Source organism: Rhamphochromis longiceps, linkage group LG8 (assembly GCF_057381845.1).
Source record: "Rhamphochromis longiceps isolate RC_006_pf linkage group LG8, R_longiceps_female_GT1.1, whole genome shotgun sequence".
In the NCBI taxonomy this organism is placed as follows: domain Eukaryota; kingdom Metazoa; phylum Chordata; class Actinopteri; order Cichliformes; family Cichlidae; genus Rhamphochromis; species Rhamphochromis longiceps.
Genome location: NC_140564.1, coordinates 11,603,108 through 11,618,429, shown reverse-complemented (window position 1 = coordinate 11,618,429; position 15,322 = coordinate 11,603,108). Strand labels below are relative to the sequence as shown.

The 15,322-nt window shown below is 40.8% G+C and overlaps 2 protein-coding genes across 3 annotated transcripts in view; one reads left to right on the top strand and one right to left on the bottom strand.

The window, feature by feature from the left end:
• Positions 1–15,322, bottom strand: part of rab26 (RAB26, member RAS oncogene family) — a 119,137-nt gene that overhangs the window by 11,060 nt on the left and 92,755 nt on the right. The gene's annotated exons all lie outside the window — the stretch shown is intronic.
• On the top strand, positions 10,675–13,563 carry LOC146663140 (uncharacterized). 2 transcript variants are annotated; one of them, XM_085415742.1, is made up of 3 exons: positions 10,675–10,776; positions 11,283–12,257; positions 13,082–13,563. In XM_085415742.1, the coding sequence occupies exons 2-3, from the start codon at positions 11,309–11,311 to the stop codon at positions 13,141–13,143; spliced, it is 1,011 nt and encodes a 336-aa protein (XP_085271868.1). In that variant the 5' UTR covers positions 10,675–10,776; positions 11,283–11,308; the 3' UTR covers positions 13,144–13,563. The 2 variants fall into 2 exon arrangements, with proteins under 2 accessions (XP_085271868.1, XP_085271869.1); XM_085415743.1 differs by having other exon boundaries at positions 10,692–10,723.

Here is a 15,322-nt window from a genome sequence, read left to right as displayed (position 1 = left end):
TTCATCTGCCAATTTCCTGCTTCCTCTCCCAAACTTGTGACCACACAGATAAACAGCTTGAAGTAGCAGTTTATCCTCAACCAGGAACGGGCAAACCTTTTCTGACTGAGAACCACAATCTAGGACTAGGAGGAGCCAATTCTCAGCCAGCCACTTCAAGAAAGACAACAAGACCACATTATTCTTAAAAAGCAGAGACTTTGTTTGAGACCACCAAACTAGATCGCCTCTGATGCTTGCCTCTGGCTACAAATCCTGTCCGATATAATTGGAAATACTGACAGTAACAGTACATTGTAATGATTATCCAGTACACTGGACAACCACTGGGCCTTTATGTGAAACTGATGTGCGCTTCAGTGGACAGGTGTTATGAATATATAACTCCTGGTGCACATCCTTTTTAAAGCAATCACTGCAACCTCATAGATATGCTGTGTATGTTGTGACACCTACAAGTTAGTTCACACCATTATCAAATGTAACTAATTTGATAGGTGGCTATGGCATTCGGTGTCTCTCATATATCAAAGATGTGATGTGTCTATTATAATGTGCATGAACTGGCCATTTGTTCAGTACAAATACTGCAATTTTGTTAAAATGTACACTTTAATTTTCATTTTAAATACTGACAAATTCGGAAAGAGTTCCACTCTTCTCCCATACGCCTGCTGTCCCTTATCTTTCAAGGTGCACTTGTTGAATTTTTATAATGATAATGATATTTCCTTGTTGGAATATCTTCTGTCCATGATTTATGACAGCAATCTGATGGCAGTGAGCCTCACACCATATAGCAAACACTCTCCCTATTTGTTGGTCTATTTAAGATTTGAACCTTCCCATTTCCCCCTTTAAAATGCCAATGCTGCTGCTGCAATTTTGCCTGCTCTTTCAGTCTGTCCATCACCCTTAAACATAGAAAAACTGCTGTGGTGTAACTTATTTGCAGGGATTGATGATTTTGGAGCCTTGATGACAGCAATAACTAGCTATATTCTGCATCTTAACTAAAGGAAACATCTAATTAACACATCTGAACTTTGTAACAAGCCAAAGAGCTGGAAAATCAATTGAATATTCAAGTCAGTGATTTCTTTAAATGTTCTTTCTTTAAATCTTCTGCCATGTTTGCATTAGGAGACATGAAACCTTCCACCAATAACATTGATGCAATAATTAGCAACTCATGAAGTACCTACATACAAATATATAAAGATAAGATACATTAAGTATTGTGGGTGATTTTGAAACCGAAGGAGCAATGCAATCCAAGCTCTTTATTGGGATCCATATGAATATAAACCTTTCGTCAGCCAAAGATAAAAAAGCAGCAGGTTTGTTAACAGGTGGTCTCTGCCAGAAACAGGATGTATATTTTATTTATTACTTTTATTTGATTTTATCTAAAGTCCCATCCACTTCAAAAGTTTATGAATACCTTTTGGAGATAGGAAAACAGGATTATTAACACAGGCAATAATGATTTACAGTAATGCAGTTAGCTGGCCTACTTTCATGTTTCCAATTAGCCCAGGTGATTATGAAAACCATTTCAGTCGTGGTAATTACTAACCCCTAGTCTACGGGCTTTTGTGTGATTAAATCTAAATCCAGTCTGTTTTTTCCAACTTACAGATTTTCTTAGGTTGTGAATTTTTAAGAGGGTGTAGATACTTAATAATGAGCCGCAGAGGATAACAAGATTTGTATTAGCTTTTCTTATTTTCTGTTCACAGACAATCCTAAAGGACTGCAAGATACTGTGAGAGTCTTCTATTAAGCCTAAGGATAACTATGAGCAGAATCTGAGAGCTTGTGCAACATTTAAAAGTATCTGTGCTGTCTGAAAGAGGAGAACATGAAGGTTACACTGTTGTCACATAAAAAGGGAATTAATTTCATCAGCACAATGGTGACATGCGGTACGTCCTTCATGGCAGCATCCACAAAAAAGATGCATGCTGTCTTTCCTCAACACACTATGAAGAGAACATTCTTCATGAAGGACAGTGTTACCTTAAAAAACCTGATAAACTAATTTGCAAAAACAAAGAAGAGAACTGTGCTGGTGATGCAAATAAAAAGCAATCAAAAAGGTCTTTGGTTACATGCACATGTTTCCCTATTCAGATTAAAAGATTTTCAAATCAACTGGCGCCTTTAATTGGAGCAGTGTGACCTGGCATAAAAGTGATGAATATGTCATGCATTTGTCTTCTGCTTTGGCACAGCATTAATCAGCACCCAGAAGATGGATATCTATCATCTGCTGAGTGCACTAGTTGTCATTAATGTGTTCCTCTTGATTTATTAGCATACATACAATGTATGCCATCAAAGAGAAAAGGGTTAATACAGACGTTTATGAGAGTCACAATAAATTTGGCATAAAGGAGGGTAGCTTTAAAGGTACAGTGTGTAAAATCTCTCGACCAGAGGTCAGTAGATATCAGATTGCAGTCAAATGAATTCTGTTTTCTTACCCCTCCCACCATTCAGCTGTAGTGAGTGCAGGATGTCAGTCCACTGTTGACCTCATGTGTCATTCCATAATTTTCACATGACGTCAGTACTGCAGTCCTTTGCCCTCCAGCCACCCTTTGAACCTTAACCTCTCCTAACCTGGCCTTACAGGCCAAATCATACCAATCCCTGCTTCTCCACTGCATTCAGTAGTGGCCCATACTTTGAAAGCTTTCATCCTGACAGCATCGTAAGGTGAGCAATTCTCTGTAACATACACCTAGTGTCATCAAACTGGAGCTCTGGCAGAGACGTCGCCATTTTCATGGATTTAAACAAAGCTGCCGGGGCAGAATATGGAACACCCAACCTAAAATTTGTAGTTTCTTTTCATATCTTCATTTTTTCTCCATTGATAGATATTTTATGTAGTCTTAAAATACCTACTGTCCTAAAACACTTTTGTCCTAAAATACTACAGACTGTATGGGCTGACCTCTGGCTGAAAGTGGCAATTTAATCTGTATTAGCTGGCATAGCATTAGCTTATAACTACCTCATGTTGTTTAGTCAGCTCTTTGTCAGCTGTCTGTAGACAGCAGGGTCACATAACTCATCTGCTGGCAATTAGAAATTGCAATATTGAGAATAAATGAGCATTTTATGCACATTTCTGTCTGTTAGAGCCCTGACTACTGTTCAGGAGGTGAGGCTTGAGGCGAGGAGGAAGAGGATGACATTTTATCCAGATGCCGGTCATGCTGTCTCTCGCTTTCTTAGATGATAAAACACAGGTATGGTCCCTCATATCTTTAACCTGAAGGTGCAGACACAAATTAAAAGTTGCCTACAAAGCACACGAACGCCTATCAGTTCTTTCCTCCTCCACCTCTAGTATACTATATATGTGGGCGATCTCTAGCCGCATATATAGAACATAATTAGATTATGGAGCAGCGATGTCCGTCTCGGCCCATGTATGGTGGCTACATAATTACAAAGTAATCAATGTATATTTATGAGTACATTCAGGTACAGTCAGTCACTGTACAAAGGGGCAAAAGAGTGATATTAGTGACAGAGGCTGAAATGAGAGGCCGTACCAAGGCCCAGTATAAGAGTAATTTTAAACTGTAAACAAATATCAGAATCAGAATAATTTCCCCTAGGGATCAATAAAGTATTTTTCGTTACAGTGCTCCATTATAAACAAACATTAACAGAGACAGACAACACACTAACTAAGAATAGCACAATATATACATAAAAGTCACTTATTAATAAATATGGAGCTTGAGCTGAGTATAATAGGTGTGCTTTAGGAGTTTGCCTTTAAAACAAACTAATCCGCTCTTCAGCTTTGAAGCTGCCACTTTTAGAAATGTATGTCCCAACACATTTACATTAAAAAAAAAGCTATCTGCATATTTTCTGGAGTGACGTAAAACAATTTCTTCTTGCTGACATTAAAATCAGGAAATGATGTATCCCACGGCATTTTTTAATGTTAGCAATAATATCTCAAATACACTTCCAAGAACTCCTCCAAAAACCCTGCCGACGTGTCCCTGGCTGTCATGCTCACATTACGGTTTCCTCGAAAAATCCGAGGAGTTCCTTTAATCATTTTGCCAGCAAACCTGAGGGGATCAAACTGCCAAATCTCTCAATTTTCTGCAGCGCAATGCTGTGCACACCTCTGTTGATCCTGTTTCTGTGCTCAGCTGTTGTGAACAAACCTCTCTTGTCAACTTCAAGACAAACATCTTCAGTTTTCCCACATTATTTATGAATGCTGTATTTTACAGTACTGGACCTTACATTGTTTGGCAGTTTTCTTATTGTTTTGAAAAATTCTCCGCAAGAGTGTTACCAGTGATGTGTGACACAGAAAGTGATATAACCCCAAACATAACACAAATAGAAAGAGCCAGCTGGGCACAGAGATACCGTTAACATTTCAAGCATCAATAAGCACACATTGACTGAGCAGGAAGCGAGGCAAATATTTTTCATTGCTACTGGATGAAACAGGAAGGAAAAAAAGGTTAGGTGTCTCGCACATGCATTTCCTTCCCCCCCCTTGTGTGTATCATCGAGAAACGACTACTCCGAGAAGCAGTAATCCTCGCTCTCGTCTGTAGATTTACAGTGTCCTGTGAGGTTTACATCGCTTCATTACGCCAAGATTAATGTACTGAGCTCTGACCTAGCAGACCCAGCTCCCAATAACACGCGAACCTGCCAATTACTCACACAGCCTTGAAAGATCCCGGCAGTCTGTGGGTGGATTATGGGGAAGTGAGGGAAGGAACGCTGCTTCTGAAGTGAAGGGATCAAACTTCAAAGGAATCGCTGTCGATGCTGAGTGTTAAGAGTTCCTGCAGTACGTGCGAACATGTGTGAAAACACATGTAGTGTACATGTGACGGCTTGTAACACGTGGGCAAGATTTACAGCCTTGATAAAGATTTCAGTTTGACACTTTGTGTACAACTGCAGAGTCTGTACAAAGAGTCATGGGAGACTGGCACTCCCTGGACGCTCTGTTTGAGGGTTATACTGAATGTCCTGACTGTGGTTTTCACTTTGTGGGCTGCTTAGCATTGGTGTTCAAAAAAAAAAAAAAAGAGGTAAACAACTTCAAAATGTTACTGCACACCATGCTAAGAAAAAAGGGCAGCAGTCGCTAGAAGTCAGCGGATCATGCCAGGGTGTAATTTGAATATTGCTACAGCTTCCTTGAACCTTGTAAATCTCTTCCAAATACAAAACTGTCATCTGGTGTTTCCAAAATTCACCTCGCTCATGACAGACTCATCAAAATACGATGTCACTGTGATTAGCAATTCTGATATTCACAGAAAAGCAGGTATAGATAATTCTCCACAAACATGCCCTATAAACAGTACAGTCTCAGCGGTATGTGAAATACTTATGAACTGCTATCTATAGATTTGTGGTCTTGGACACAAATTTCCGTTGTTTTCATTTACTCTTACTGGGCGGTTTAATATCTACTGGTTTGTTTCTGATGTCAGACAAAAAAGTTTCGACAGGACAAGAGAGTCTGAATCTGGGGGTTGTGAGAGATTTATGAAGGCTTTGGTCATTTCACCCCTCAAAGCAACAACTACACAGTGTGTTAGAATAGAAAAGGCCTTTATTGTCATTATATATTTACCATTATGTATATAGTTTGAGTTTTACTTGCATTTTAATTTATTTTCTTTGCTTTTTCTTTACATTTGTTTTTGGTTAGGGTTAGGCAGTGAAACTTACGAGGAAGCACTTGGTGACACTGGGAAGGAAAAACTTCCTTTTGACTAGGGATGGGTATCGTTTAGGTTTTATCCGATACCAGTACCAAACCGGTACTTTTGAAACGGTGCCGGTGCTTAAACGGTGCTCAAACCAGAATGGAGAACACAAACTTTGTCCAAAAACCTCTCATGTTTAGCTGTTTTTTTGTAAAACGATAACAATGTTAGCCTTTTCTGCAGCTATGGGGCATATATGGTATCACTCTTGGCTGGAAGCAGTGCTTAAACAATGGAAAACACACAAACTTTGTCCAAAAACCTCTCATGTTTAGCTGTTTTCCACTTTTTCTTTGGTAATTTTAGCCTTTTTGGCCAGGGTGAAGGGAGTATCTGCCATCAAACAAGAAGACAGCCGCATGTAACTACGACGGTGTTTGCTAGCACTTAGAGTCCCCCGAGAGCAGCAGTGCCCAGCCTTCTACCCTTCTACCTTTAAAACCCGCCTTCCAGCCAAATGGCTGGTAGGCTTTTAGCTAGGCTTTAGCTTCAGCCAAGTGGAAGCTAAATTGTCTAGTCATTCATATGTAAATTAGGTTGTTATCTGGGAATTCTGGAGGGAGGGGAGTGGGGGTGTGTGAATGAGGGGGTGGGGGAGCTGCTAAAAGCTGTGCACTTCCTTTTGTGTTCGTCTTGATGCATTCTCAATCATCCAGGGAAATAAATCTCCAAAAGTCACCAACTTGGAGTGTTTCAGTTTGCCATCTTAGGGAGAAATCAACACACATGGGTGTATGTCCTTTGTTGCTGAGATTTATTGATAAAAACAGTACAAAAAACCAACCATTTGTACACATATTTACAAATAATAATAAAAAGTGAGTGAGTACATTTCAACATTTTCAGCAATCACTCACAATCCTGGCACTGCCATGGTATCTGTAGTCTGCATTTACCACATGTGTATCTGTAGCAGTGAACACATCGCACAGTGGCATGATTGTTCTTGCATTTGTGTTTGACCTGACACATGGCTCTTTTTCCAGGGCTAGGTGTGGAGGGTTGTGTCCAAAGCAACTGTTCTTTTCTTGCCTTCTTCCCAGCTACATGAGAGTGAGCCAACTCTCTTGCAAGCTCCACCAGGAAGTCCACCCGTCTTTCCTTCCGGGACGAAGGAAAGACGGGTGCACATGTGCATTCAGTGCTGCCATGTCAATCATGTTGTAAAACACGGCAACTGGCCAGCGCCGTGTTCCTCTGCAGACAGTGTACTCCCGAACCATCTGGTCCATCACATCCACGCCACACTTTGTATTGTTGTAAAGGGTGACAGTGTTTGGCTTCCTTTTGGTAGTGTTGGGAAGCTGGGAAGAAGGCAAGAAAAGAACAGTTGCTTTGGACACAACCCTCCACACCTAGCCCTGGAAAAAGAGCCATGTGTCAGGTCAAACACAAATGCAAGAACAATCATGCCACTGTGCGATGTGTTCAGTGCTACAGATACACGTGTGGTAAATGCAGACTACAGATACCATGGCAGTGCCAGGATTGTGAGTGATTGCTGAAAATGTTGAAATGTACTCACTCACTTTTTATTATTATTTGTAAATATGTGTGCAAATGGTTGGTTTTTTGTACTGTTTTTATCAATAAATCTCAGCAACAAAGGACATACACCCATGTGTGTTGATTTCTCCCTAAGATGGCAAACTGAAACACTCCAAGTTGGTGACTTTTGGAGATTTATTTCCCTGGATGATTGAGAATGCATCAAGATGAAACACAAAAGGAAGTTCACAGCTTTTAGCAGCTCCCCCACCCCCTCATTCACACACCCCCACTCCCCTCCAGAATTCTCATGTAACAACCTAATTTACATATGAATGACTAGACAATTTAGCTTCCACTTGGCTGAAGCTAAAGCCTAGCTAAACACCTACCAGCCATTTGGCTGGAAGGCGGGTTTTAAAGGTAGAAAAGCCAAATGGCTGCTCTCGGGAGACTCTAAGTGCTAGTTCACCTTACATGCATTAATGTAATAACGTGGTTAGCCTACTCAGCGTAAATTACACACGAACAACATTAAGCTACTCACGCAGAGAAGAACGGCTGCTGCTGCATCATCATCCGTCATCATTTCTGCTACACTGGCAGGGCTAGGGGCCAGGACTCTCCTCTTCGTGTTTTTGGGGGATGTTGCTAACTCCAGGTCCGATAACAGGCACCACACCCGCAGTAGATGTGCTCGGTGTGAGGTCTTGCAGCAAGCTATGAAATACGGTGCATTTCTCGGCTTTTAACAAAATGCTATACGTCGCCAGGTGTTTCATCAGATTCGAGGTGTTACCTCCTTTGCACAGTATCATCTTAAAGCACTTGTTGCAGGCTGCTGAGTTTGCATCTTTTGCTGTGAAGTACAGCCAGACCTTTGACCCTTCGCCTTGGGCATTTTTAATCTGTAGCTCTACTCTAAAAGAACGTACGTACCTGGGCCCGCCTACTACGCTTGCAAAGGTAAAATGATTGGCTAGAATCCAAAGTGTATGACATCTCAGGAAAAAAAAAGCACCGAAACCGAAATGTGCGCTGCTTTTCGGTCTGGTTACTGCCATAATGCCACCGGATACCGGTACCCATCCCTACTTTTGACAGGAAGTAAGCCCTGACAAAACCAGGCTCAGGGAGGAGTAGCCATCTGGGCAGATGGCCTGCCTACTACAGATACCTTACTGACAACTTAAGGACCCAGCACACAATATATTCCTCCACGCATGACTTTTCAATTTTATTTTGGTAGTCTGAACATTTGATTTGGGACATGCAAAAGTAACGCATCTTCCTTTGTTATTTAGCACTTTTAGCAAGTAGAGTGTTGTCATGTGCTCTCTCTTCACTATTGTGACTGGTAAACGGTCAAAAATGTGGCTCTTCCATGGCAAACAAAAAATGCCATCTGAATTCTCATGGGACTTCATTATGCTATTTTCAGCTGTTTCCTTTCTAGACTAAGGCAGGGGTGGGCAATTCCAGGCCTCGAGGGCTGGTGTCCTGCAGGTTTTAGATCTTGGGTCAACACACCTGAATCACATGATTAGTTCATTACCAGGCCTCTGGAGAACTTCAGGACATGTTGAGGAGCTAATTTAGCCATTTAAATCAGCTGTGTTGGTTCAAGGACACATCTAAAACCTGCAGGGACACCGGCCCTCGAGGCCTGGAGTTGCCCACCCCTGGACTAAGGTGTTACTTAGTAAAGCTATACTGATGTAATCCCAGTAGATGATATGTTGCTATTCCTGTGTTCAATTCTAAACACTCAAATCTGATCTTGGACCTGCTGCTTCTAATGTCTGACAAGAATTCATTTTTAACTGTGACAAATCTGTCGATCTAATGCACTCCCATCCTTCACCTCTACTGCAGCTCTTTTAGTGTTTCATCTATGTGTCACACTCCTCATTCTCACTTCTTTACTTCTTCTCCACTCCTGTGCTGTTCATAAAAAGCAGGCAATGAAATTTGTCAGTGTGTAATGATCAGATGCTACGCAGATTATATGTCAACATCAGCTTATTTGAACACATCGACCTATCAGTGACGTACTGATCCACCCCATAAGGGATAAATGTGCCATGTGCCATCTTACAGATGATTTACATTAATATAATGATCAGGTGTAACTTGGAAGTCCCTGCTTTGTTGTAATAAGAATATTTCCAAACCAATCACACAGCCATCTTCACCACCCTCACTATCTCCTGTTGCTGTGGCAGCAACAGGAGATAGTGAGGGTGGTGAAGATTGCTCCACCTTCTCGTGGCCTCTGGTGCACCTTATGCTATCTGAAGCCTAGTTAACCATTTGTTAACTATTGTTTTTTTGTGTTTGCATGCCAAAAACCATAACTCTGATGACTTGTTTGGTAGCTTTCTCCAGCACTGTGTAGGCAGAAGAATATATAAAATATTTAATATTAAGAAAAAAACTTTTTTCTTAATTCATTATTTTTTATTAAAATAATTAGTCATGTAATAAAATAAATTCTGCATATTCATGAAATAATATCGGAAAGATTAGTAAGCAACATTAAAAGTAACATTAATATAAGTAAGTAACATTACCTAATGTTATCAACTGTATAGGAAGTAAGTCTGTCTTACTTATATAAGACAGACGTGCATTAACTAAAGTTGAGATGTGATTCAATGCATCTTTAATGAGGCATAGTAAAACTAATGGCAATTGTCAGGATACTCACAAATGTCACAAATGTCAAAAAGTAACAATGTTTCCTCTTTGGTATTTTGTGGTCTGGAACAAAGAGAGAGACGAGCTAACTGAGTAATATTACCAGGATTTGAGCATCCACCGCTTGAGTGGTTAAAAATGTCCTTGGCAGCAGCTCCAGGGTTTATGAAGCAGAGATGATTTAAACTCTTGAAAACAAACACCAAAAATCATTGAGAGTGCTTATTTTTGAATATGGTACTCTATATGGGGCACTATGAGGGAGGCTTTCAAAATGGAAAAGCATCAGTGTTCGCCAAAGACTGTGTATTCTTTTTACACATCTTATATATATTCCACACACACACAGTGGAAAAACTCTTTGGTTAAAGATGCTGTAATTATGAAAATAACAGTAAGTCGTTTAATTACGATTTCTAGTCTAGTCTCTAGTATACTGCCATGGTTAGCTTCTTAGCTTAAATACCTTTCATGTAAACAACTAGACACTGAGAGATGTTGCTCTTACTCCATGCTATTATGAAAGCAGCTGCTCATCAAGCCTGACTGGAGTGTGTGTTTGAGTGCACATGTGTTATTGTGTGTGAAATGAGGACCTGTGTGTGAAATGTGGGTTTCTGGGCGTTAGTTTGGGGAAGCTGTGGTCAGATTTAGGGGAGGAAACACCCATTGAGCTTTATAAAGACAGGAGAGTGAAATAGATTAGCCCAGGCTGAAAGACAACAGCGATCTAAGCAACACCGGAGGTAAACAACATCTTACATTTCATGCTTTGCATTGGATCTCTTTTACTTAAGCTGTAAGTACATTGTAAACATACCGTTGTCATTCATTTCCCAAGAGCTGCACTACGTTAAACGTAACTTCATTTACTAACTTAAGCAATCAGCTTTTATCAGTGAATGTGATGTTTAGTATACTCATGTGGAAAGAAGTAGTTGTTTTGTTTTGTTTTTCAAAGTAGAGGCTAAAGAAACCAATGGTGAAACTCATAAGTAATAAGGTTTGGGTTTAACTGAAGCCAGTTGGTGAACTGAAGGAACACATCTGAGACATTTCATTTTCTATGTGATTGCAGTGTTGAGGCCAATAAAACAGAAGTGTTTCAGCAATTAACTGTCAACAGGAAGATTCACACAGCATATGAGTGTTGACATAGTAGCCACAGTGTCTGTTGTGAAAAGAAAGCTGTTGTGAAACACAAATTTGAGAAGTCAAGACGGGCATCTGCTCTTCCTCTTTTTAACCTTGAAACATCCTAAGTGCCCCCACCCTCTCTCTATATATATGTGTTTTTCTTCACAGGCTTATCTGCACACTAATGTCCCAAGATGAACAAGACAAAATACCCCAATGCTTGTAACGGCACTGCTACTCCAGCACTTGCCAATGGTATTGATGAGTGGGGCCAGATGAGTCAAAATGTGGTTATAGGGAATCAGGTGATCCTCAGAAAGAAAAACAGAGGGCTCAAAGAGAGGTCACCACACAGCCTGGAGCCCAGCAGAGCGCGTCCTTTGTCAGCAGTGTCCACCTCTAATGTGACAACAAACAAGATCAAGAAGGAACCACAGCCTTCTGAGCGTAGCGCATCGCTCCCGCAAACCCCTGTAGCATCCTGTGATCCAGTGAAACGCTACTCCTGCCCCCCCATGGGGATCTCACCATCACCAAGTCACTCCTCATCTTCCTCCACCTCTTCCACCACCTCATCCTGCTCCTCCCCTTCTCCAGTTAAGACATCGTTTATCATCGGCCACGACCCTCTAGGCTGGAAGTTGCATCCCAAGTCCAGCTCGCTCAACCCCCGAGCTCGTGCTAACAGGCTCTCCCTGCAGATTCCCCTCCCCACAATCCCTGATGTTAACCCTCTGAAACCAGAGCCATTACCTAAAACCAAACCCGCCCTTAAACCCAAACCCTCACGACGACGCCACTCTGACTCAGAAGCTTTCCTCCAATCTCAGAGGATCCAAATGCCCGCGGTGACGCTGGATGAACTCTGCGCTGTGCATCTTCACCCGCTTGCCCTTTCAGATGAGTCTGACGATGTGTTCAGTGAGGGGAATGAAAAAGACCCCAGGGTGACCCCTCGCAAAATACCGCCACCCGTTCTGGAAAAAACAGCCATGGCTAAACAAATAGCACAACTTATTGCTTATTCACGCCTGGGCTGTAAAAGCGACAAAGATGAAAACATTTATACCAGGATCATAAAGCCAAAACTTAAACATTCACATCACAGTGTGGACCACAACAGAATACATGCAACAAAAAATGGTAAGTGCTCAAAGAAAATCTCACAATAATCATGCTTATTATGTGTTAAAGGGACAACTCATTAACTTTATAGTAGACTGTCACTGACTTGTGACAGTGACAGAGCAACAATTCTAATATTCTGGTACAGGCATAACTTTACATCCAGACTAAACTTATTCCTTCTGCGTGTCATATGCATGAATAGCAACTTCATCAATATAGAGTTTACATATTAATTGTATGAACCAGTGGGAAATAATTTGGTGCTATGGGTCGTAATGACGACTGGAACAGTGTTGGTAGCAGTTTGCTTTTCTTCACCTGCACTGGAACGTTTAATTCCAGCTAATAATTTTAAAAAATGGTATTAGTGTAGTGGAAATACAGTGATTACTTGCGCAATAACATTATATCAAAATCTAGAAACGTTGATCCAACATTGCAAAAGCATATGTTTTAGAGAAACTAATGAAAAGTATAGATACGCAGAGATAGCAACAAAGTTACCTTTGGTGTTGGAGCCTTGACGCAGTAGCTTTGTTTTACAGTGGGGTTAATCCTATCCCTACCCCCATTTAAAGTTTCACTTTTGTTTACTGAATAGTTTTGGGATTTGTTTGGCTTTTTGCCTGATTAAGGTCTAGAGCCAAAAACGTATGCACGTTCATGAAAGTGAATTTGTTACCTCTGAACACGACACATGGCATTGCCCTTGCAGAAGTTCTAAGTGCAGATGTCTGAGTATCTTGATTTACTTTTGATTGATTTCCTTTATGAGGTGCTGAGATGACATGCAAGCATTTAAGTGGAAATCGATAGTAACATCATCCCCTGTTTTTCAGGCATGCAGCAACTTCACATCAGCTGCGACAGTGAGAGGTCCACCCCACGCTTCCCGGGCTGAGAGATCTAAGAGATAGGAACTGAAAAGACCTCTAATCATTGACTCCACGTCCCATCTATTCTGAATAGAGTAGAATAATTCTTCTTCTCTGTTGAGGAGACTTTTAATTTGTTCTTTTTATCAATTTATGGGGATGAAGTAATAGCTGTATTGGAAAAAACAAGGTGTGCAGATGATGAAATTACTGCAGCTTATAATTACATAAGCATTACTTACGGTGTAATACTCTGTGGTAAAATCTGAATATATCTATGTAGGCAAGGTGCAATGACAAAGGATAGGGCTAGGTAAACAGGAAATGAGCTGTTCTAGCTGGAGATGCACATACAATTGTATTGCTCATTTTAGCTTCTCAAGTGATGACTTATTAATTGAGCTTTTAAGTATACCTGTATCCTACATGCAATATCTTTATAAATTAAAAAAATCAAATATGATTGAAATTATTGGCTGATCATATGGTCTGATGTTTTTGACACTAAACATGAATTTCACCTGCTATCCTCCCCTTCAGCCTCAGCATATCTTTAATAATATAAAGCACACAAACCCCAGTCTGTTTACCAGCAGACACACTCACAATGTGAATGTGATGCAGCTAAGAATCGGTCTTCCCTTTCACTGTGCTTTAGCTGGCTGATGTGTATTTAATGCAAGTCCAGCATGCAGCAGCTTACTGAGAAGTTTCAGGAAAGTAGAAGTGAAAAGTAGCGATAAATGCACTCTGTTTAAATGAGAGTATCTAAAAGAAAATTCATTATTGACATTTCTGCTAAACTCCTTGAAATACAGCTGAAAGACTGCATTTTGACCACATCTTGATTGATTTAAAATCCACTGTGGTGGTGTACAGAGGCAAAATTACAAAATATGACTCACTGTTGAGTCACTAAATGAGGTGCATTGTTGTAGGTGGAGGAGGGTACAGACTAAGAATAAGACTGGTAGCAAATAGCGTCTATGGCATTTGAAACAGCTGACTACGTAAAATGACAACTGAACGCCTGAACCTGCTCACCTTTTGTTACCACGGCTTGTTTGAAACCTAATTAGTGTTTACAGTATTCACGTCATCAAATCATGACAGACTGTATATAATAGATGGATGCAGGTGCAGTCAAATGGTAAGTGGCCTGTATTTGTATAGCGCTTTACTTCGTCCCTAAGGACCCCCAAAGCGCTTTACACTACATTCAGTCATCCACCCATTCACACACACATTCACACACTGGGATTAACTCTATAGCCCAACCAACATATTAGCAACATAATAGTAATTATCTATTTCCTGACATATTGGTAACACCTGCAATTGAGTGAAATAGTGGAATTACTAAATAGTGAAAAGCAGATACACCCCAGGAGAACGAGGGTGTACTTCTAGTGGCTGGGAACTGGCTGACAACCAGTTGGGAGTAGGAAATCTAAGTGGTTGTATCTGTATAATTGCACATAAATGAATATTTAAGAAGTAAAGAAGAGACAGAGGAGCCACCCTTCAACTGTGTTGTAAGTGTTGATGTTGCATAGTTTGTTTACTATGAGGGCACACTGCAATTTCTGTGTAGGCAACTTCTGCTTGGAACACCACAAATACAAAAACCAGCTGATCCAGGCAGAGTTGGCCTGTTGTGACAGTAAAAATGTCAGTAATTTTAAAATTCCACTTATATATATTAAACTACATATAGCAAATGTTGTTTATGTTTTGTGTGCCTGAAAAAAATATTGGCTGATATATTGGATTTTTTAATCACACACCCCCAGCATGGCTCCATCTATCCATTTATCTTCTACCTCCCCCAGCTTATCCGGGGGAACACCAAGGTGTTCCCAGGCCATAAACCCAGGACCTCCTCCTGGTGGGACATGCCCGGAACACCTCACACAGGAGGCGCCCAGGAAGCATCCTTATGAGAACCACCTCAACTGGCTCTTTTTGATGTGGAGGAGCAGCGACTCTACTCTGAGACCCTGCTGGATGGCTGAACTTCTCAGCCTATCTCTACGGGAGAGGCCAGCCACCATTCAGAGGAACCACATTTATGCTTCTTGTATCCACAATCTCGTTCTTTTGGTCACTACCTACTGCTCGTGACCATAGGTGAGGGTAGGGACGTAGATCAACCGGTAAACTGAGAGCTTTGCTTTTACACTTAGCTCTCTCTTCACCACGACG